Genomic DNA, 25,000 nt, shown 5'->3' with positions numbered 1-25,000 from the left:
TGTCCTCAAAAAAACATGTTCGATCCGAACACTCCCAGTACGGAGGGTTAGCCTAACATTAGCCTAATGTGAGACTAACTGGCCAGCATGTTAGGCTAACTTTTTGTCTCACTTTTGGCTAATGTTAGTCTAAAATTAGACAGATATGACACACTTTTGTTAGACATGTTGCAAATTCGAAACATGTTTGTTAGTCTAACATTAGACTAACGTTAGACATGTTTTACTATGGGCTGTTAGACAAATGTTAGGCATAAATTTTATGCTGCTTGTTTTCATTCCAGCTGTCATCCGAGCAAGAAGTATGATTGTAGTAGTGAACTTTTGTCGACGTTCACTACTACAACCGTACTCTTGCCTCGAATGAAAGCTGGACGAAACAAATTCAATAAAAAAAAACTCGGAGCCTGTTCAATTTCAATTTTAATTTTAACTTTAATTTTAATTTTAACTTTAATTTAAACTTGAATTTGAATTTGAATTGAATAAAAATTAAATTAAATTAAAATTAAATTAAATTTAAATTAAAATTAAATTAAAGTTAAATTAAAATTAAATTAAAATTAAATTAAAATTAAATTAAAATTAAATTAAAACTAAATTAAAACTAAATTAAAACTAAATTAAAACTAAATTATAATTAAATTAAAATTAAATTAAAATTAAATTAAAATCAAAACAAAATTGAATTAAAATTAAATTAAAATACAATTAAAATTTAATTATAATTTAATTAACATTTAATTAAAATTAAATTAAAATTTAATTAAAATTAAATTTAAATTAAATTAAAATTTAATTAAAATTGGATTAATATTGAATTCAAATTAAGTTAAAATTTTATTCAAATATAATTAAATTTTATTAAAATTAAATTTATTAAAATTTTATTAAAATTAAATTAAAATTAAATATTTTTTTTTTTAATTTTATTAAAATTTTTTAAAATTTTATTAAAATTTTATTAATATTTTATAAAAAAATTATTAGAATTTTTTTAAAGTTTTATTAAAATTTCAATAAAAATTGAATTTAAATTTTCTTTCAATTTTATTATAATTTTATTAAAGTTTTATTAAAATTTTATTTAAATTTAAAAAAATGAAAATTTAATTAAAATTTAATTGAAGTTTAATTAAAATTTTATTAAAATTTTATTTAAATTTTATTAAAGTTTTATTAAAATTTTATTAAAATTTTGGTAAAATTTTAATAAAATTTAATGAAAATTTAATTAAAATTTTATTAAAATTTGAATAAAATTTATTTAAAATTAAATAAAAATTAAATAAAAATTAAATGAAAAATAAATCAAATTTAAATTAAAATGACTCACCGACACGATGAGGCCAAACTTAACGGAATCGGACACTGTTTTGGAGATGACTGGTTCCGGCAACGGTACGACGAGAACGAACCGGACTTATTGGCCAGTAGCAGCGGCGAGGAGCTGACGGGTCGGACGACGGAACGACTGAAATGGTTCTTACCAGGTTGTTACGGTTTTAACTAATTGAAACGCGCAATTTTTATCATTTTCCCGACCGACGAACGCTGCCGCAATCAACAAAGTTATTTTTTTAACTGCCGTTCAGGCAACTGTCAACAATGCGCGAAAGAATCGAACACTGAGCATAATTTCGAGGTTATGATTTATGCTCTCCAGAAATTTTCGATGAGCAACATATCTAACAAATGCCTAACAGTGTCGAACGCCTAACTTCCTCCGTGCTGGGAGCTGATACGCACAAACCGGTCGGTGTGTAGGCGCTACACAATCACCGCCGCCGCGCCGTCGCTCAGCCAAACTACTACGTCGCACTTTTTCGACAAAATGTCTCCATCCAAAAGCAAAAACGATTTCACCGTGTTTCGTTCCGTCTCTGGGCTCATAACCTGTTGGAGCCAGCAGAGGACACAGGGCACAAAGCGGACAATCCCGAAAAGACCGAAATCCCGATAGTACTTTCGGAACGCGTGGCGAAATGAAAACGAGTGAAATAACACGACGTACTTTATTGAAATTCTCTCGTGGAATGAAAAAGATACAGTGGTGGTTTTCTCTTCGCTTCCGCTGAAGCTCTTCTGTCAGTTGAGCAGGGGCGGCGGATAAAATATATCGCCCCTTTTTTCATCACGAATTTGCGTTTGCAAGGCACCATGGGAACGGTGGTCTAACGCAACACTAGGGCGAGCAGCCAGGCATGTGGATCCGTGGTCGAAGCTCAATCCCACGGTCGGTGAGCGATACTCATTAGATTAAGTAAAAAATTGATCTAGAATAAGAGAGATGAGTAGGGACAGTTAGGCTCTCCAATAATGAGCAATAAATGACAATGTCACACTAAATTTGGGCTGCGCACAATATCGTATTTTGAGCAATTCCCGATCCCTAGTGAGGGCAGAGCTTTTTCGAATAACAACCTATGGGCGAGACACTGTGCAAACGAGAGCAACTCTGCGAAATTCGGAGTCACTCTTTTTATCGATGATCGACGAAATTTGTTGAAAGACATCCCCAAAACTGCAATTTTCATTCAGCATATGCAACACTTTTGCAGTTTGACATTGGTGCCAGAACACACTTTGATATAAATGGGAGAAAATCTGAGGAACTGTGAGGAATTCTGAGCAACATTTCGGACACGGATTTTCTTTCGTAGATCTGTCTTGCCCCTACACGAAAACTGCTTACAAACAACCTAGGGGCAAGACACTGTGCAAACGAGAGTAACTCTGAGAAATTCGGAGTAACTCTTTTTACCAATGATCGACGAAATTTGTTGAAAAGCACCCCTAAAACTGCAAGAAAAGCGGGCAATATTGTTTTGTTTTGGCGTTAGTATCAGGCAATACTTAAGCAAAACGGGAGCAATCCGGAGAAATTCTGAGCAACTCTGTGAAGGAAAATGTACTCTCCAGCACAGTGTCTTGCCCCAAGCAAATAACAAAACATATTATTATTGACGTGATTATTAATAATAAATTTATTATATATATATATATATATATATATATATATATATATATATATATATATATATATATATATATATATATATATATATATATATATATATATATATATATATATATATATATATATATATATATATATATATATATATATATATATATATATATATATATATATTATATATATATATATATATATATATATATATATATATATATATATATATATATATATATATATATATATATATATTATATATATATTAATAATAAAATTACTGTATGTATTGTCGTCGCGGGTGAAACCCGAAGTTTCCCCACACCCGACAATCGTATTTTCTCAAAATCCATACGTGAAACCTAGGGGCAAGACGAGAGTAGCTCTGAGAAATTCTGAGTAACTCTTTTCATCAATGATCGACGATATTTGTCGAAAAACACCCCTAAAACTGCAAGAAAAGCGAGATATCGGGCAATATTGTTTTGATTTTGCGATAAATCAGGCAACACCAAAGCAAAAACGGGAGCAATCCGGAGAAATTCTGAGCAACTCTGTGAAGGAAAATGCACTCTCCAGCACAGTGTCTTGCCCCAAGCGTGAAACCTAACGTCGCACGTAGTGCGCGGTGCCCGACGTACGAAAAATAGATTTACGCTTGTCAAAAATTCCGATTTTCAACTGCACGAACAATATTGTTATCAATGGTAATTAACTAGGGTAACGGGGTAACGGTCGAATTTTGGACCCCTAGAGGACATTAGTTTGAATTTAAGCTAAAATCAAACAGATTCAGAGGATGTTACACATAATGATGATGTTGGTGTGACCATAAAAGCCTCGTTAAAAGCCTTCACTGTCCGTCAGAAACACCCACAAGGTCTTTTCTGGCTGAACATTTGATGAAAATAACTGATTTTTGAAGGAGTAAAAACTGATCCTTCAAAAATCAGTTATTTTCATCAAATGTTTTGGACACCCCAATGTATTTTGAAGCCTCTTTAGGTATTTATTTTGAACACCCGGTGTTTAAACCCGCTTGAAACTAAATCTGCATACTTGGATATTGTAGTATTCACCTCCGCGCCCGTCTGTTACTGACTAATCTCCTCTCTCTCTACCTTTCGCTACCTGTCAATGAATGTATCAATCAAGGTCTTCTATATAAGGTAGGAACATCTGGTATCTTTACCAGTATTGGTGTTGTATAATTTAGTATGACGTAACATGCCAGAAAGTTGGGACGGTTAGTGTTAATACACTACAATCCCCCCTCAACAATAAATAAAGTGCTCGTTACTATAGCCGAATATTAATACATAAATCTAGGCCAAAAGCGCCGTACAACATGTTAGAGTAATTCATTTATACCGAAGAAAAGTTGCAATCATTTCGAGTCCCATATGATTGATTACATATTCTTAAATCACTTCAGATCAGTTAAAATCTGAATAATCTAACGTATACGATCATCCAAGAAGCATGTGATTCGTTTAACAATAAGTCCAACCTTTGACCTATCCTCCTCATTATCTCGATCATTAAACAACGTTAACATGTAACAGTTATTTTACGTCTACTGTATGTTGATTCTGCCATAATCTCCCTTACTTTTTTTATTTTAGTTTTTTTTTAGCTATCTGTAGCTATCTATGCAGTAACTATATTCTTCATACCACTTCAAATTCCTTCTCTTCATCTTAATGTCACGTGCGATATAACCAAACTTAGCCTAAACGATGGCAATACCATTCCAATTCAAAACATTAGTTCATGTTACGTTGAACCTACATGAATCCGTTTTTTTTTACATTAATCGAGTTTCATTGCTCCGTGTAATTATTATTTTTAACATCGGAGACATCAATACTATTGTAACGCGCTCAATCCACATACGCCTACGCCAAATTAACTCTATCTCTATCATCGAAACATCTCGAAGTTTACATACATGTGGATCAGCTGATCATTCGGAAAAAGGGAATTTCGTCTTGTCTAAAGTAGATATATGTTGAAATTCATTTATATTTCAAACATACCAAACATTTTGCCTTGCTTTTCTTTATTTGAAGAATATAACAGTTCTTATTTCGGGTTATTCGTTAAAGCGCTTGCCGGCAAAACATGATCAGAATTGGGCTTCACAAGTACTTCCATACTTACGATTGACACCTAATAATCAATCTCACAGTGACGGCCTCCAAATAATTCATTGAAACACTCTTTGAATTCAAACTTTCTAAAATAGTAATCGGATGCTATATTGAAGTTTGTCTCCAGTGTACGGGAAAACGAGACCAGCGTTTCCTAAGAAAGATTATTCCAGTCGCTAGTTACTGAAATTATCAAGAATGTGACCAGAATCAACGCATCCACAGCAATCAGATATTCAAATCCATGCTGATTTTTCGTTTAACTTATGATTAGTTTGTGAATTAGTTAAATAGGCCGTAAAGTTTTCAAAGTGTAATTCACCTCTGTGGGTCACATACCTATAATACACTCACTCAACCTTTCGGTTGTTATGCGGTCAGCAGCAACACGTAAGAGCTGCGTTTAATACTTTGATTTTTTTTTATTGAGTAGTACAAAACACAACAGTAGGACAACCAAAAGTGTATTCTGTGATTCTCGACATTTTCACTCAGAACTAAACGAAACGAATCAATTCATTAGTTGATGCTTTTGCTTCTTTTGAAATCCTGACTCTCACTAGAACCCGACCTGTCTTTCTTCAACCCCGTTCTCTTTGTGCACTATCAGAGTTATTAATTGAAGTGCCTCCTCCCACCTGCCATTGCGTGAAATTGTATATTGTGTTGTAAGCACAATGAAGCCGGAAATCTTTTTTTTTTACGACCGGAACGGGAATGTAACCTGCAGTCTCCAATTTGACAAAACGAATGAGGCGAGCATGTATAACAATAAGGTATGTTGACCGTCACGATTCTCAACACTCAACTCTCCATATCAGTTGGGACACTGATCCATCTGGGACGCTGTTCATCTTCATCTCTCACTATTTCACACAACTCAACTGACTCCATTCTTCTGGATTTTTTTTTTATTTCATCCTTTTCAAATCAGCCGATTCATATACCGTTCAGCAATTCAACCGAAATCTCACCACATGATTATTAGCTACTCCATGTTGCAAAGCTACACAGACATCATGTGCAGGCCGTCATCTCATAAACCACTTCCCTTAGACTTATCAACGATCCAATCTTAGCACTATCGTTCATTGCCTCTATCTTTTCTCGAATTCGGCAGCTTCTTTTAGCTTCAGTAACACGAATACTTAGTATTTTCGTAAACACGAACAATTAGTATTTTCGTAAATATAAAACAATCACAAACGTACAACTCCTGGCTAATTCCCAAAAATGCAGTGAATCCTTACTTCGATTCCTTTTCTTAATGGCGTGACGGTCCTAATGGGACCAAACTAGTTTCTCAGTTCAGTGTAACATGAACATTGCGACTATTATGCTGTTGCTTGAAATCCGAAGTGAACTGGGGTGCGAAAATTGAGTTTTTACTCACTTTAATGTGTCACTACTCGATTCGGATGAGTGCATGTAGTAGCTCTTAACTAGCTGAATGATGCGCAATGCTAATCATTTGTTCAAATTTACTTCGCATCTGTAACTTCACATGTCGCGCGAGTCACGACTTCGATTTAGTGCTGCGACGATAATATATTCTCCGAGACCTCTCTTCGCCAATCACATATTTTTTTTGCATTCTCCCATCGTGTAACATGCCACATTATTGTGTGATGGATACACTTTACGTTCAAGAATGTCAAGTAAAATTCCATATTAAAAGTTACTTGAATATTCTGCAATAAACCCCAGGCACTCTCAGTGTAGTTAAATACTCCAGCGTTATCACATCGACTATATGGATCCTCCAGTATCACCACGATTATCTTAACTGGGACATTCTTCTTTTTTTTTCGAATTTTGACTGTTGGTTATATAGTGACCGAAACGTCGGATGAAATCTTAAGAATCCGTTCTTGAGTTATTATCCTGTATCTTTGCCACCCAATGACGTTCCTTGTATTTATGTAGCTTATACGCTTCTACATTCCCATGGAAATTTCTTTACACTTACTGAATCCTCGCGATTCTTGCAGAAGATCCTTCCGCCCTCCGTAACATGGTGAATCCTTAAGATTTTCGTCACTGGAAAATCCTTCCGGTCTTCGCAAACTTAGGATATTCCAAGATTTTCTTAACGAGGAGGCTCCTCAAGTTTCTCACAAATGGAAGGTCCTTCCTATCTTAGCAACCTTGAAACACTGAGGATCCTCGAAACACTCGCCACTGGAAGATCCGTTCGATTTTCGCAACACAAGAAAATCCTCCTGATTTTCTTAACACGTAGAATCACTAGGATACATGCGATTGGAAGATCCTTCCGATTTTCACTACCCGGGTATCTTCCAGATTTCCTGAATTCAGAGAATCCTTGTGATTCTCGCAACTGGAAAACCCTTCCGATCTGCGCAACTTAAGAAAATCCTCCTGATTTTGTGAACACGAAGAATCCTCACAATTCTTGCAACTGAAAGATCCTTTCAAACTTCGTAACCCAAGAAAATCCTCCAGATTTTCTGAACACGAAGAATCTAAATAATTCTCACAACTGGAAGATCCTTTTGATCTTCGAAACCCAAGAAAATCCTCCTGGTATTCTAAACAAGAAGAATCCTTACGATTCTCGCCACTGGAAGATTCTTATGATCTTCGAAACCCAAGAAAATCCTCCTGATTTTTTTGAACACGGAGAATCCTTACGATTCTCGCAACTGGAAGATCTTTCCGATCTTCGCAACCCATGAACATCCTCCTGATTTTCTTAACACGGCGAATCCTTACGATTCTCGCTACTGGAAGATCCTTCCGATCTTCGCAATCCGAGAAAATCCTCCTGATTTTCTGAACACGGAGAATCCTTACGATTCTCGCAACTGGAAGATCCTTCCGATCTTCGCAACCCAAGAAAATCCTAATGATTTTCTGAACACGGAGAATCCTTACGATTCTCGCAACTGGAAGATCCTTCCGATCTTCGCAACCCAAGAAAATCCTAATGATTTTCTAAACACGGAGAATCCTTACGATTCTCGCAACTCCGATATAATCAAAAGATGCGCAGCAATAAGACGCTCAAAAGGTATCGTTGCGCACACTTGACCACTTCTCCCTTTTCATTCAAATGCATGCAATCTTCCCTTCCTTGCATGCAAGCCACACAATGAGTAAAAATAAACACTTTACTGGGTAACTTCCGCTCAACGTGCAAATCACGAGCATCAAAATAAACATTTCTCCACCTGCTACCAGTGCTACCGAAAACCGTCCATTCTTGGTCAAATCCAAATCATGCAAATGGATTCCTTACCTGGCCGTTCCCCCACTTGATCCGGAAACTGTTCATTAAGAAGAAAAACAACAACAACCCACCGTGCTGTTTAGAATCCATCCTCGTTCGCCAGTTGTAGTATTCACCTCCGCGCCCGTCTGTTACTGACTAATCTCCTCTCTCTCTACCTTTCGCTACCTGTCAATGAATGTATCAATCAAGGTCTTCTATATAAGGTAGGAACATCTGGTATCTTTACCAGTATTGGTGTTGTATAATTTAGTATGACGTAACATGCCAGAAAGTTGGGACGGTTAGTGTTAATACACTACAGATATGATCCAGCTTCCCAATTACTTTATTGACAAAGGCTGATTCGACGAACTTTGCGAATTTAATGCGCTAGAAGGATAAACGTTTTTGTTTACATCTGCAAGTTTCCCCAACACTACATTCTCTTTTCGTAAACATGTTGCGCTACTCGCCCGGATGACGAGATTGAAAAAAGTTAATTTCAAGGCAAATATTGAGCTTCTCGGGAATTTTTAGCATTTCGACAAGTTTCTCTTCGACCTCTTGGTTGCGCGCCAGGGTATAATGTGTGTTGGGCACTTTGCGACGATTAACTCAAATCCGCACACCAGCGCACAATTTGCGCGCCGATTGCCTATGCGCCAAGTTTTTCACTAGCCAAATCACTATTAATCAGTGGTTTAATGAAGTAAAAGCGTTGTTACCGTCAATAATATCTTTTTTGTACATTATTTCCAGACATAAAGACGTTCAATGTTTTAGACAAAAAATGGAGCCGAACCCTAAGAGAGATAGAGCTCTTGGCGCGAACCAATTTGACACTTGTTTATTTACATTTTGTATGGCGCACAGCCCGGCGCATGGGCTGTCGGCGCACCAGTTGTTGGCCGGTATGCGGATTTCAGAAAAGATTCGCAATATTGTCGCGCTTATCTTAGATTCTTAGCAACCCTGATAAAAAATATCATAAAAATACGATAAATTTTATTGTTACAACACCATTTTATCGAAAAATATTCACCATTAAACGTATTGTAATTTACACAGCACACTCACCATCACCCCTATTGTTCTATACCATTCGGCGAATGGTAAATGGCACTTTTACAATAAAAAATGGTGGTCGTTATGTATCTTAACCATAAAAGTTTGAGAAAATTTTCATACACTTTTTCGTGAAAAACAATAGAATGTATTGTGTTTTTATGAGACATTTTTAGGACAATTTTCAAAAGAAACCAATATATCTTAATGTTTTTTCATTGTTCTTACAATACAAATACAATTAATTGAATGGCGTCAAATGAATCGTTGTTACAATAAAAATACAATAATATTTGTTGTTGTTTGTAAGCAGTTTTCGCTTTTGAAAATCCATAGAATTCATATTTTCCGCTAACATTTATATCCAGCATTTACGAGCACTAACGGCCGCCAGAATGATATGCACATTTTAGGATAAGAATCAAACAGTCTGATGTCTGTCTGGTATGTATTGCTTGGCAGCTGTTGATAAGATATATCTTCAATCTTTTCAAATAACTGCCAAATATCACAAGTCAGACCTCAGGTCGTATGATCCATACCATAAATCGTTCACAATTCATGTGGCCATTAGTATCTGTAAATGCTGGGGAAAAATGTTAGCGAGAAATATGAATTCTCTGGTTTTTCAAAGGCGAAATCTGTTTACATAACAACAAATATTATTGCATGTTTATTTTAGCATCGGTTCAATTGACCCCATCAAACTAATTGTATTTGTATTGTTATCAATGATACGTCACAAATAAAAAAAAAAAAAAAAAAAAAAAAAAAAAAAAAAAAATGATAGTTTACTATTTACTAGATTCCTTTAATTTATTGGAAAACATTAGAAAAATCATTGTTCATCTTTTTCTTGTCGTGACATCCTCACTTGGCTAAAACCTGATTTTCAGCTAGTTTTCTATAAGTACCCAGGTAACCACTAAGCATTTGAATAAGCCGTACAGTAGACCGTAATAAGCATTTCAACTGCTTCCTGCCCTACAAAAGCAGTTCGAATGCATAGGTGCCTTGAATTGGCATAAGCTGTGCTACTCAAAAGCTTTTGGCCGTTAATTAGCATTTCAACTGCTTGAGGTGTTTTTGCTCGGAAGCATTCAGAATGCCTTTCAACTGCTTTTCAAATGCTAAGAGCAAAGAGTATGGAAGATATGTTATGTGTTTGACAGCTAATGCTGTCTCTCTTTTACAGGGTTTATGCCTCTGTTGACAGCAAGCACATATGAGCTGCTTATTCGTTTTTTCCTTACTCACTAAGGAGCTGTTTGCAGTTCAGAAGAAATTTCTCGGCCTATGTTGGTGCATGAGAAATTCCTTGCCTGAATCGCCCGTGAAACCGCGTTTCTTTGATCGCAGTACGCAGTTGCGAAGAAATCAAAATTCAAATGGCAGTGTCTGTATAAAATTTCTGCCAGTAATCAGTCAAAAAATTTCTTTTGAACAGGAAACTGGGCTTAAGGCTCAGCAGAAAACATTGCTGCAGCTGGTTTGGTTTAGGAACATGGCCATCATCATTTCTCATTTCGTCGGAACATACGTACCGAATTGGTGGATGATTTGGCGGATCATAAGACTATTCGCAAGAGGAAATCATATGCTATAGATCGGAGAGGGAATGAAAGTGATGTTTACAAAATGGAATATCTATTTGTTTGAAAACAAGTTTTGGGTGTTGGAACTGAAGCTCAGTTTCAGATCATTCTTTATATTGGGGATAAAATCAGCGCACGACATCGGAACAGCGGTAGCATATCCTGGAGCGTGGAGCAGAAACTTGAGCAGCAAACATGATTGAGTAATCTCCGGATCGTAAGTTCAAACACCAATAACTCCTAAAACATGCAAAAAAGTACCCCCTAACATCAGCTGGAGTGTGCAAAGACGAGAAAGCGGGAACGCTGAGAGAGCGAGAAGCAGACATAAATCTATTTTTGCTTTGTTTTGCTCGACGAGGCGTTACGCTTTTTTGACAGTTTGATACGGCGTTCCTGAAGGTGCTGCACTCAAACAGCCCGTTATTTTGCCAAAACCTGCTGTGGGGTAGCACCAGCGGCGTCATGGTCGCAATTTTTTCCGCAGTCAAGTTCGCAGAATGTGAACAATCCTCGGTACTCACTTTACGTAATTTATGTTAAGTCCCTTACTGTCAGAGCTGTCAGATCAGTGTAACACGCAAAATAAAATTTACACAAAAGGCAATTTACACGGAAAAAAATACACGGTTATGAATATTTATTGGGTACCGGACTGGTCACCGAAAATTTGATCGTTTTCTTTGATACATCGAGGTCTTGAAATTAGTCTATGGTAGCACTATAGGCGCATATACGGTCAATTAGCATTAAATGCCTTGTCCTAAGGACTACTATAATGCTGAAGGAATGTTATTTTAAATGCTTACTGGTTACTTGGGTACTTCCACAGTTATTCATTGAGAGCTTCCTCTGCCAACACGGCTTAACGTCTGTCAGTCGTCGAAGCTTAAGCGAAACATCTATTGTATTCAAATTTAAAACGAAAACTAGAAAAAAAAATATGTCAAGTGATTTTGTATTTGATTATAGAAACATGATCCAAGCAACAATAATATTTATTGTTATTTATTTGTTACGAATTGTTTTTAAGTGTAATTGACAAATAAACTCTTTTTTAATAAGAAGTCCATGAAAACTTTGCAGGCACTTTTGCAACTATTTAAAAACAACTTAAATTAATGTTTACTGATAGTAACTTTAAATTATTATAGAACTATTGAAAAACAATCGAATCAATTAGTCACTAATAAAGCTAATGTTCACTTATTGTACGAACTATATGGGCTTGATTTCTATTGTAAAAAGTAACAATATATCTACTATGTGTTTTATTGTGAACGATAAAACCAGTCATATGTTAATAATATTTACCATGTAATGAATGGTAACTTTTTATCCGGGAAGCTGCGTTCGAAACGCGCAGCCTCAGATCGCGCCAGACCGCGCACGCAGTCCTGTAAATTTCATTTTGTCATATATAAATTCAACCACCTACAGCTCATTTTAGAAGCTGAACCTGAGAATATGGTATATGAAAAACTTGTGCGGCTAGACCAGTTCTGCAATAAAGTCACGGAAAATCTGCTATTTTTCGAATATTCAAGGTAAATGTCACGGACTACCTTTAAAAAATGCCAAATGATATAAACCGTGAATATCATTGGGATTTTTCGAAGGTAGCCCGTGACATTTACCTTAAATGTTTCAAAAATATCAGATTTTCCGCGATTTTCTTGCAGAACTGGTCTAGCTGCATAAGTTTTTCATATACTATATTCTCAGGTTTGGTTTAATAATAATCAGACTTCGTCTCCTATTCAGCAGTGGTGAATTATAACAGAACAATATGGTCAACAACTGAACAACAGATTAATTCAGCTGTTTGTCAGTAAAAACACACGTGTTTTTCATCATTACTCTGAGTCGAAGTGTGATGAAACGAAAGCGCTTATATGACTTGTGAAAAACACATTACAGATACATGTGCTAATTTTTACACGAACTTAACAAGAAGCAGAAAAAGGTCTTGTTGAACTAAGTTGTAAAGGAATTACCAGCGGCGTCATGGTCGCAATTTCTTCCGCAGTCAAGTTCGCAGATTGTGAACAATCCTCGGTACTCACTTTACGTAATTTATGTTGAGTCCCTTACTGTCAGAGCTGTCAGATCAGTGTAACACGCTAAATAAAATTTACACAAAAGGCCATTTACACGGAAAAAAAATACACGGTTATGAATGTTTATTGGGTACCGGACTGGTCACCGAAAATTTGATCGTTTTCTTTGGTACATCGAGGTCTTGAAATTAGTCTATGGAATTACTGCGAGTCCAATAAAAAAATTATTTAACGTTTGAAAAGTGTTTTAAATTATCATTGTTAATACCGATACGAAAAGTTGATCATAGGTACTTTTTCATTTGAAAAACGGGTTGTACAGTAATGTGTACAACATAATTTTGGTTCAGCTATAATTACTATTATACACACTTAAATTAAATCGCCGACCTCAGCAAACGGATTGCCGAGAATCCAACAGCCGAGAATCCGGTAATAATTTTCACTAAATCTCGGTAAAAGCTTTACCAAGATGTCGTTTAAACTTTGCCGAGATCTCGATAATCCAAATTTTACCGAGATCTCGGAAAAGTTTACCGAGACTCGGTAATGGTTTACCGAAATCCCGGTAAATATTTTACCGATATCAGCTGTTGGATTCTCGGTAAATGTTTACCGAGATCAATTTCTGAATTTAAGTGTGTAAAGCAACAATTTAGCATGCATGCTTGTTTGCGGCTTGCGATTGTTAGTTGGGCATGCCGCTCGAACCGTACAGCAAGAAGTGATTCGGAGTGAGCGCTTCTTGATCGGCTGCTTCTAAGTGAACGTAGACCAGTGGACGACTGTTAACGATCCCCTCTGCTTCCAGAATTATGGTTTCGAACACCTCGTCACTCGGATGATGCGGATGGCCGATAATGCTGTCATTGCTCCTTTACAAACTTCACCATGTGCTCCCACGGACCTCCCATATGCGGGGCTGCAGGAACGTTGAAGTTTCACTGTGTACGGGCCTTGGTGAACTTCCAGTGGAGCTCCTCGCCGATTAACGAACCGCCTGAACGCCATTACGCAAGACTTCGTTGACAGACTGTGTGCTAGCTCCAGATGAACAGCTCGAACTGTGAGGCACATGAACAAACATATCCACCGCTTCACTAAAGACCGCCCCAGAAAGTATGGACGCAAAAAGAAAATACTGGCATTAAACAATTATTGATAACTAGTTCTTTTTGAAGGCTGCATCCTGTTGATCAACCTATTCTCTCAACATGTGTGCAGTGGTTTGTACGATTCCAACAGTTTGTTTCAAAATACCTAAACTTTTAGCGGAACACCTTGAAAAAAATTGTGCACAAAAGATGTACAGAGCTTAAAATGCCACTTAGGAAATGAGCAAATTATGGAAAGAGTAAGTGAGAAAACCATGTAAGCAGAAAACAGAAATCATGGTAGGAAGAACACGTTTGAGCATACGCAAAAATTGGATTAAAAATAAAGGTTCTGCTAACCCACGATTGCATAGAATTATAAGAAAGGTATTTAAGCACAAGAAAAAAAAGTATAATTTACACAGAGCGGGTTATGCCCAAAAAAGTTACCATTTCGAATTCCAATGTTCATCGTCACAAAGAACGTTTGAATTATCGATCTTATAGTACGCAGAAACAGCCAAAACAAAGTCCGAAACACGAACCATCGATCTGTCCCAGACATCTGAAGATTAGGTGCGTCCATACTTTCTGGGGCAGTCTTTAGACTGCGACCGACTTTCACTTGAAATGACCAAGGTAAGGTAGTACACGTCAACATACGTCAACGGACGGATGAAGGGAGTCAGACGAACCCGAGGAAGTGGTCCCATCATCGGTAGAACTGGAGCTGCTTTCTTAGACCGTTCGCAATGCTGTTTTATTTTGTATGGCGAGTTTTAAAACTTTTAAAACTCGCCATACAAAATAAAACATCATTGCGAACGGCCTAGCCTTGCAGCACTGACAGCTATGCCATACGCTCCGCACTACTGTTCGCATTCGCGGGATGTAGAACCGTCGTCTCTGTCGTTGAACTTGTTGCACACTTTCTCGGTGTTCGCGTGAAGGAACTGCTGATGGAAGCAGAGCACAACGAGGACTGTGATTCGATGACTTCTCGGCAACACAACTGGATGTTTCGCTTCGTATGAAATAGTTGGAACTTGTGCGACTCTGCCACCGACAGGTAGAATGCCTGTTTTGTCCAGGAATAGAGACAGCGCACGCATTGAACTGCCTTTCGCCACACATTTTCCTTCGCCCAACAGCTGAACTTCTTCCGGATACGCCTGTGCTTGCCGCCAAAGTGGTTCTTCTGCTTCCGCGAATTCACTCTGGCTGAGTATTTTGAGCGATCTAGTCCCGATGATTGAGTGCTTCCATGATGCTACAGCTCAGTGGACGTAGGCTGTCGCTCGTAGTTGTCTGTTCCAGTTTGAAAAACGGGAGATGGGAGCCTGTCGACGGACGAACGTGAGGTGATTGAAAGGTGGAAGCAGCACTTCGATGAGCATCTGACTGGCGTGCAGAAGATAGGCACGGGAGACCAAGGCAACGGAGAAAACGGCAAAGTAAGTGCAGCAGAGAATGGAATTGACCCAAATTCCATGATGAGGGAAAATATCCTTCATAATGCATCACGTTGGGAGCAGCTCGCACTGACGTAGTGTATAGTTTGGATCAAAAATGACCCTAATGCCTAATGGTTAAGGATGCCATTCACCAGCTCAAAACCGATAAAGCAACTAAAGAGGTAGTATCGTAGCGGAACTAATCAACATGGGCCTAGAAAAGTTGGTCATCTGCCTGCACCGGTTGATAGCCAGGATGATGTGAGAAACCGGGCAACTATTTGGACAACTTTCGTCGTCTGTCACCTAAAAAATCGGTTCGTGGGAAGTTATCGAGCCGACTCCATCGATGGCCGGTCGACAACAGATGTTGCAAGAATGTCGGACAAAAACCCTACAAAGTAGGTGTTTGACACTGATCCGTTTGGCACAGGAAAGCGTTGAGTGCAGAACGCCTTCTCAGGGATCAAAAATATGTTTGCGTTGCTGTCATCAATTTGATTGTGTCGGACTAAATTGAAACACTACACATTTGTCATTGATTTTCAAACTTTTATTTAACAAAAACAGCGAGCAGTACCTATAGTGAAATAAAGGGGTATAGATTAATTGTAAAAACTAAAAAAAACCTAGTTAGCCATAATGGTTAGGAAAACATCTATCTAATCAATTGGGAGTTGGGACATAACAAAACTAATTTGAAACTATGAACCTACCTATCCAGCTGATCAATGAAGCAGAGCGCATTTTTTTAAGACTGCGCTCCACTACCATTCTATACCTAAATTATGCAATAAAGTAAATATTTGTTTGACAAAAATCAAATCAGGGTTTGAAACACGTTCATTTTATTACATAGTCAAAAATCACAGATTTTAATATTTAATCGTCGCCGTTTTGCTATAACTTAGCCTAACAATAATGTATAAATCAGCGTTCTTCTTCTTCCGAGCAAATTGCTGATGTCGAAGAACTGAACAAACGAGTATGTTGATTGAATAAAACCGATCTAGATTAACGGCATGGTAATATGTATTTGCATCGCACGTGGCTGTGCATAAGAACATAAAAAAATGAAGCATTAAGTAAGGTATGCGATTTCGTTGGAAGAATTTTTTTTCGATAACAGTTTATTTGCGATCATGTGTACAAATTAACTTAATAAACAAAAGTTGAACAATAGGGTTTCAATGTTATGATTTAATATTTTTCAAAAACATATAACAGCTTCATCAAGCGACATATTTTGCCTCGATGTGGGAGGGCGAGTTACTTTTGCCGTAAAATTGTAACATTGCGATACCTGATGCAATGTTGTTGAATATTCGCGCATTGCTATCAACAAAACATCAGAAACTAATCAAATTGTTATGGGGGGGGGATGCAGGTTCCCTGTAAAATATTTGTCTTTCTATATATTACAATGATAACTTTGCTGCAATGGCACCGGTGATAGGAGAATAATCTAAGTATCGTTTTTTCTCTATCATAGCACAATCGAAAAATTGAGGATGGTAAATTGCGTTGCATTGCACGTGACAAAAACTGGAAAACCAAAAACTAACGTTTCAAAGTTAAAGTTAGAAGACACTGTTAAACGCGATTGCCAATAGTGTGTTTAGAATAAAATTTTAACATTAAACCCGTAAGTAAGTGGTTGAAGTTGCGGGTAGTAGACATTAAAAAAAGAAAAACATTATTCTCTGGAGGTATTTACGAATCGGCGCTGGTGGTGCACCGTCAGAGTACCGTTTATGGTTGGACAAAAACCAGCACGCTGTGTGACGCGGGTCGTTGCTTTGCGGTCATGAGTTGCGTGGCTTTTTGGCACTGATTTCCTTCTTCAGTTTCTTGAGTAGTTCCTCGAAGGAGTCGCCGTCGTCTTTGCGGGGGGGCATCGCGGTCATCGGATTGGGGGCCATCACCAGGGACCCATCCGGTGCTATGAAGGGAACAACGGCTTCGTGGTCATGCGAGAGGTCACCATCTGTTGCGGGAACGAAAAAAATGGTTAAGTTAATACACAAACGGTACATTGTCAACAAGGGGCGAAAGATGCCTTGGGAACCTCGAAACAGGGCTTTCTTGAGTACTATCTTCCGCAGTGATAACGTTCTGAATTTTCTTGCTTGAGGATTTCGAGCTTCATAAAGAAGTGGGATTAATGTCAAATTATGAACAAATAGTTGTAGTGCAAGCAACGTGGCTGTGCCCATAATACTTACCCAGATCGGCGTATTCCGTCCGGCAGAACGCCCTTCTGCCACCAAAGCTCACATCGTACTCGCTCAGAGCAGGATCCTTCGCACTCGCATCGATGGCTTTGTACGCATCCTGTGGCTTCTCGAACGTAACGAATCCATACTTTGCACTGTGCGTAAAATATGAAAATTTCTGTACAGAATCCGATTCGAGTTTGAAATTACTGAAAACTTACCCGGATTCCTTATAGTGCAAAGTAACCTGCTTGATGCGCCCATACTGAACGAACTTTCGCTTGAGATCCTCTCGTTTCAGCGCCGGTTCTAGTCGACCCACGTAAACAATCTTACGCTCTACACCGGATGAGAAAGCAACCATTAATCAAAATTTCTCACAAATCGAAGAGAAGATCAACCTACCTGGCGATAAAGCAGGTCGACGATATTCATTATGGGGTGGATTTCTAGCCCGCGAGGATGGACGGGACAAAGATCGCGATCGGGATCTGCTGGAACGCGACTCCGAACGCGATCGCGATCTGGAACTGGAGCTACTGCTAGAAGAATATTGCGATGAGTTGCTACGCGATCTTCTCCTTCTACTGCTTCGACCGCGTCGGGAATAGTCTCGTTCATAGTAGCGCCGCCTTTCCGAGGAAACACTAGACCTCCGACGGCGCGAATCGCTGCGACTGCGCCGTCTGTACGATCGGGATCTGGACCGCGATCGGGATCGGGATCTTCGCCTGGAACTACTACACCTGCTGCGGCTTCTCCGGGAAGACGATCGCTGCATGCTGTTACAGAAGGAATTGGAAGACCTAGTGCGGGTTTCTGGCTCTGAAGATAAGCTCCTACTTCGACGCCTCCGGTACTGGCGCCGTTGTCGATCGCGACTCCTGCCGATACTTTGACGACTGTGACTTCGTTGAGCCGATCCACAGCTACTTCGAGACACAGTTCGTTCTTTTTTAACAAGGGGAGGTAATCGTTTAAGTTCGGGAAAACGATCCACCGGCAACGTTTGTATGGCAATAGAAACTCCCTTCAATCGTTGTCGGTCCTTTCGTAAATGCATGATAACTTTGTCTTCGCCATGCTCGCTTGGTTTGACTTTTTCAGCTGTTTGCTGAAGCTGACCGTCGTCGTAGTCGAACGAGGGTGATTGGTCGTACGCTCCACCCGCTTTCTCCGGTTTTCCAGGAGAGAATGCGTTGGGTGGTGAAACGCCCACATTTGGAGACCCTTGCTGGCTGGCTTGGCCTCCTCCAACTGGCCGTTTCTCCGTTGATGTTGCCGTAGTAACAACATCGATTGACTCAGTCTTATTGCAGGTTTTCTTCCGGATCACCACTTCGTGGATACTGGATATCAAAGAACTACTGGAAATGATGCCCTGTGTCGACGACTGACACCGCTTGATCGTATCGGAAATGTTAGACAGTAGCTCATTCTTCGGAATGTTTTTGTCCAGTTGTTCCGTTTTAACCATTTTCTTGTTTGGTTCCCGTGGGTTGATGCTGACGTCTGTGTTGCAACCCATCGAGACGATTATAATTTCTTCGAAATCCTTGTGCAATTTCAGCTCGTTGGCATCCTTCTCGGCATTCTTGTCGTAGGGCATGGGATTTCCATGTTCGTCGAATTTGATGGAAGTGATTTCAACCAACGGCACAATCTGCGGGACCGTTTTCGGGATGATTTTCGCTTCCGTTGATTTGATGGCGGCTTCTTTTTTGAGCTGCTGCGCTCGCAGAGCTTTCAGTTTAGCCGCCGAAATGGGATCCAGCGGAGCTTTACATTTGGATGGCTTCTGCGCTTCTTGCCGTGCTGCAGCAGAGGCACTGTCCTGCTCGTCCCTACTGCTGGATTCGCTCGTGATTGAAGTGCTACTGATGCTGCTCAAACTACTGCTCTCCGTAACCACCGTCGCATCCGCATGCTGCATCGTTCCATCATCTGCAGGGTGCTCGCGACGTTTTTTGTATTCCTGAAGGTTTAGTTTCTTCTTAACTTTAACGATAGATTCGTTGCTACTGGTTGCATTGATTGATTCAGCCTTGGGTTTCTCGTCAGACGGTTCTACTTTAATGCTGCAGGTGGTCGTTTGCACACCGTTCGGTTTGTTCTGATTAATTTTCAGTAAGGAGACTTGTTTCGTTTGCGCGGTTGGGACAGGGTTCAGTCTATTTGTATTTGTTTCTATCCGTTCTTTCGATTCTTCCTTAATAGTGATTTCTTGTTTTACAACCGGAATAACAATCGTTTTAGTTTCGCAATCGTTTCGTTGCTCGCTGCTAGTTTTACTGGGTTCTTTATCCTTCTTATCACAGTCAGCGCCTGTTTTCACCTTCTTACTGGTGGTTTCAAGCTGCTGTTTGTTTTTAGAAAGTTTTTTCTTCTGCCGAAGCTGATCTAGGGTAGGTAATAAGAATGGAATTTCTATCGCTTTCCGCTGCGGAGCCGGTGCTACCGCATTTTGACCGGAGCCTTTCTTCGGCGAACAGTAATCGTGATCTAGTTTTACGTTGTTATTTACGATGACTTGTTTCTTTTTTGGTTGTTCAGATGACTTGTTGTTGCTACCGCTAGTGACACTTCCGGTTGACTTCGAGTGCTGTTTAGCTGCCTGCATTGGCACTTTGTTTTTGGCCATCAACGAAAGCATTTTGTTACGTGCTAATTGCGATCCAGCGCTAAGCAATTTGTTTTTGTTATTAGTAGTATTTACAGGTTTTGTGGGTTCACTGGCTTTGACTGGTGCCGATTGGGGTTCGTTTCGTTTACTAGACTGCTGTTGTACTGGTGCTACTAATGGCGGTGCAATAGGTTTCTGAGTCTGAGCAAGTCGTGGTGTCTGCTTGGCAGTTGCCGTTCCGTTGGGATTCCACGTGGGATCCGCTCTTGTGTCGTCGTCTTTTCGCTTTGGTTTACCGATCATCCTTTCGATTCCGAAAATCTTTACGCATTGTCTAGTGTCGCTTTCGGATTCGGAATCATCGGAATCTGACCCGCTGTCGTCTACTATTCGCTTGGCTTTGTTTGTGCAGGTCCTTTTGGAAAATCCGGATTCATGACTGTCGGACTTTGGTGAAATCATCAGTTCTCGCAACATCTTTAACTGCTTTCCACGAGATTTAGGTGCTTTCTTCACTGGAGAGACTTTCGGTTTTTGATTTTGCGCTTCTCGTTTTTCTGAATCAGTCGTCACAAAATCTTCTTCCGTTATGTAGGCTGCAAGATCGAAGTTGTTTTCTGCCAGCTCTTGCACCAATTTATCATCCGATTCACTGGCACGTATCGGTATCTTTAATGGGCTAAGGTTGTTTACTATAGCCGAAACGTCCAGATCTTCGAAACTTAAGCTTGTCATGTCATGCAATATGCCACCACTGGTGCCGGCCACCGGTGAATGTGGCAACGAAAACGACTTTCTGTTTATACTAGTCGTACGCTTGCGACGTTCTATCGCCATCAATTTGCGGCGTTCTATAACCTTTGCTAGATTTTCCCGCTGCACTGATATCGCATCTTCTTCCTGATCAGATCCATGTACGAAGTCACTCGGATGACTGGACGCAGTGGACGTGGACCTGCTACTGCTACCTGAGCTGGATGAACTGCTCCTGCTTCTGCTTTTGCTATGACTATTTTTACTGCTATCGCTATCACCGCTGCTGTCACTACTACTGCTATTACTATCGCTACTGCTATCACTATCGGAACCATCCTCATCAGAATCGCGATGAATGTTCTCCAACTCTGGTTCAATGTCATCACTTTCCAGACCTTCTATCACATCTCCCTCTAACTCTACTTGAGCGCGCACATTTTCAAGCACTGTTTCCTGTACAATTACTGGTTGCTCTACAATTTCTACCCCTATACTAGGAGCTTGTTCCACAACGGGAACATCATTGGTAATAACTTCCTGATACACTACTGGATGTTCTTCTACTATCGTTTCTTCGATTTCCTGCTCCTCCTCGTCATCCTCTTCATCGGTATCGTAGTCACAGTTTGGATCGATCGAGATCACCTCGATTGCTGGCGACATTTCGACGTCCTCCTGCAAGAACAATGCTTTCTGTTATCGCCCAATGTTGTCGGAAACAGAAGGCTTTCGATAAACTTACATCAATTTCTTCCTCCTCTTCATCATAGCATTCCCCATCGGTTGTGCTAGCTACATTCATTGATTGACTATACGTGCCTAGGGTAACGGAACCTAAACCATCTTCATCGTCATCGTCGTCCTCGCCGTCGGGAGCAAACGCATTACCGTAATGGTGCCCAACAGCCGGTATAGTGTATTGAAGGCTACGAATTGTTCTGAAAATTAGTTTCCATACACTACGTAATTTCCCATCCCATGGACCCGGGGAAGCTATTGATCAGATTACTTACTTTTCGCTTGTAAATTGCTGATAACCACCGGCAAAGGAGTGATTCCTTTCGCCGGCGATAAAATGTGCCGAGGTGGGAGCTGCCCTCGCGGCAGCTGCATTCAATATTCTAGACTCCATTGCTCTACGCTGTGCCTCCTATCCGCTCTTTTTTTTTTTTGGTGTGCACTGATGGGGCTGGAGGAATATCTCGGTTCTGGAAGAGTTCGATTCTCCAGAACCGAGATTTCGTCGTACTTTCGGGTACGATTGGTTCGGGTCTATCTGTACTTTCCTATAAAGTAACTGGAAAGAAAGCAAAAATGTAGATCAATATAAGTGACGCTCAATTTGATTGCTGTTTGTAGAATACCCGTCAACATTCGTAGTGCGGAATGGTATGCGGCGTATTTCGTTAGGACGACAGTCAAACAAACCGTGGGCATACCATCGTTTGATGACACTGATCAAGGCTTGAAAATAGTCGATCAATGAGGTCGAACACCTCGAACGCCTATCTCACAGTGCTTACTATGCTATGTTTTGTGTTGTTATGGCAGACGGCGAAGAAACCCCCACAACCATCAGTGTGCTTCTTTTTGCGATTGAGAACTCTCTCGGTAACTTAAACACTGTTCGCGCTAGTCGCACGGATGACTAATCTAAATTTAACCGACTTAGGAACACCAACCCTCAGGCCGTTGGTGATGTACTACGCTTGACACTGTTTGATGGTACCCGGTATAGTTGTTAGATTTGAAACCATGGCGCGCACGAGAAGTCGTTGGATGTGCGACCATTGAGACGTGTGCATTGTCTAAATACCAACGTCATGATTGGCTATGCTATGCGATCGAATGTTGGTCAACGAGAAACATCTGCAACGATCTTGGGACAGACAATAAGGAGGTATTCAGGACAACTCTGAATTGTTCAATGATTCTTCTGCTTTACTTGAATATCCTTCAACCTTCTTCGTGCTAATGCTTGGTTCCACCAGTATAAGTTATTTGCCCAAAATTATAAGTAGTTTGCCCAAAATAAAACAAATAATAAAGTGAATAACGCTGAAATCCTCACTAACAGTAATAGGTAAGGTACAGAACACCCATAAACGAAAACAATTTCGTACCTTCACCTTCAGAGAGATGACCCGTCATCATCATCATCGTCTCGCATCTGGCGCGTAAAAATAATCAAAACAAAGACACTTCCCAGCTCTGGCCGGTTGTTTCCGCTGCACATGCATCAACCCGTATAAACAAAGAGAATCCACACGTTGTCCGTGCGCGAAGATGCACCCATTTTCGTGCGGTCATCGTCGGTCGGTCGGTCGCATTTGCAACTGCAATGTCAACAACACCACTCGAAACATAAAGAAAGAGTGTGTAAAATCGCAAATCCACATCTACCTATATCTCACGCGTTTGCCAGGTCAGACGGATGTAATGAACCACCGTCCACCAGTCATCGTGAGAAATGAGAGCAACGGTTTACCAGGTTTAGCGCAACAGCGGTTGTCTCGACTGTTTTTATTACAAACGCAAATCCTTGCTATTGAAATACCTACATCGCATCTGCGACTAATCATCATCAACGACAACAAATACGCCAATGACAGTTGTTGGATTGAGCATCACGTAAAGTGACTTGGCGGTTTTCCCCAAAATTTTCGAAGAATTTCTTTTGTGATATTCGACTGCCTAAGAATGATCAGGACTTCAGAATTCCCCGGTTCAGAATTAACACTGATTGTTATAATGTTTTGATTCTTTGTAGTCGACAAGGCAGACGCAAAGTTGTTCAATAAGGCCATCTTGAGAGCGTATAGATTCGAATCCTTGAAGGTTCTCTTCTTAACGGAAATTTTCTGAATACGTTAGTGTCTACGTGTCTTCAACATAACATATGAATATCATGAATACACAAGTAATAAAGTATAAAATAAGTATTACACAAAAAAGAAATAAACTTCCCTACCCCAAACCATGCGCAAGCACGTTCGATCTTTCATTGGCAGACCGACAACAACAAGAACGATCGGATCGTGTTGGTGCTGGTGGATGATGAAGCAGGAAAATCAGAAAAATATTTAGAACAACCATGAATCTCGCGAATTCGTTCGTCCACCCACCCGCGCGTGCATTAATACGAACGACAATGACGTTTGCTTCTTTTGCTCTCTACCTAGGTATATCTCTCTACGCACGCACATGGGCGGCCTATGACCATTGTCGTCGTCGTCAACGTCTATTATTTGCTGAAGACGTCGTCGCTATACCTAGTGGTGGCGAGCGACGATCATTTGGCAGCAATTAGCTATTGGTGATGCTTGCAGCAACCTTCTGCGTTGACGTGCGTATGAAATATTAAAGAAACATCATTTATACATACAAACTTCGTAGTATTATCATAACATATGGTTTGTTTAGATTTCTGTTTTTTGTCCCCGGTATATGCTTGGTGAAGAAGTTTTGAATGCGTACGATAATGAAACAACATGCACGTTGAATGTATAATCGGTCAATTGGAATTCAATCATCATCATCGCTTTTTTCAGCACTTGCCACTTCAGAAGACAAATGAAACACTACAACGTACTTTAAATCTCTCAGCAATTTTTTCAGACATAAGTTTATTACATAAGCATATGACTACAGCATTAACAACTAGGATCTGAGTCCAGTATCGAAATAGAAAAAGTTCTAATATAACTTGAATAAGGCTGCAGACAGGTCGCTCCAGATATACGCTAATTTTAGCTAAAAGAATTTTGAATAAACC

The 25,000-nt window shown here is 39.6% G+C and overlaps 1 protein-coding gene across 5 annotated transcripts in view; it reads right to left on the bottom strand.

Moving 5' to 3' along the window:
• Positions 1 to 16,168: 16,168 nt before the first annotated feature.
• Positions 16,169 to 25,000, bottom strand: part of LOC109398457 (serine-rich adhesin for platelets) — a 38,446-nt gene continuing 29,614 nt past the window's right edge. For 4 of the 5 annotated variants that reach the window (XM_029864811.2, XM_062846851.1, XM_062846853.1 and 1 more), the window contains exons 2-7: positions 22,239 to 22,522; positions 21,968 to 22,151; positions 18,252 to 21,900; positions 18,068 to 18,185; positions 17,856 to 18,001; positions 16,169 to 17,617 (exon numbers count right to left, since the gene is read on the bottom strand). In XM_029864811.2, coding sequence (XP_029720671.2) covers positions 17,436 to 17,617; positions 17,856 to 18,001; positions 18,068 to 18,185; positions 18,252 to 21,900; positions 21,968 to 22,151; positions 22,239 to 22,357 — 4,398 coding nt within the window. In that variant the 5' untranslated portion in view covers positions 22,358 to 22,522 and the 3' untranslated portion in view covers positions 16,169 to 17,435. Of the gene's footprint in view, positions 17,618 to 17,855; positions 18,002 to 18,067; positions 18,186 to 18,251; positions 21,901 to 21,967; positions 22,152 to 22,238; positions 22,523 to 22,589; positions 24,628 to 25,000 lie in introns of those variants that run through there. The other variant, XM_062846854.1, reaches the window with a different exon arrangement.

Source organism: Aedes albopictus, chromosome 1, assembly GCF_035046485.1.
Source record: "Aedes albopictus strain Foshan chromosome 1, AalbF5, whole genome shotgun sequence".
NCBI classification, from domain to species: Eukaryota; Metazoa; Arthropoda; class Insecta; order Diptera; family Culicidae; genus Aedes; species Aedes albopictus.
This window is presented reverse-complemented; position numbering and strand designations above follow the sequence as displayed.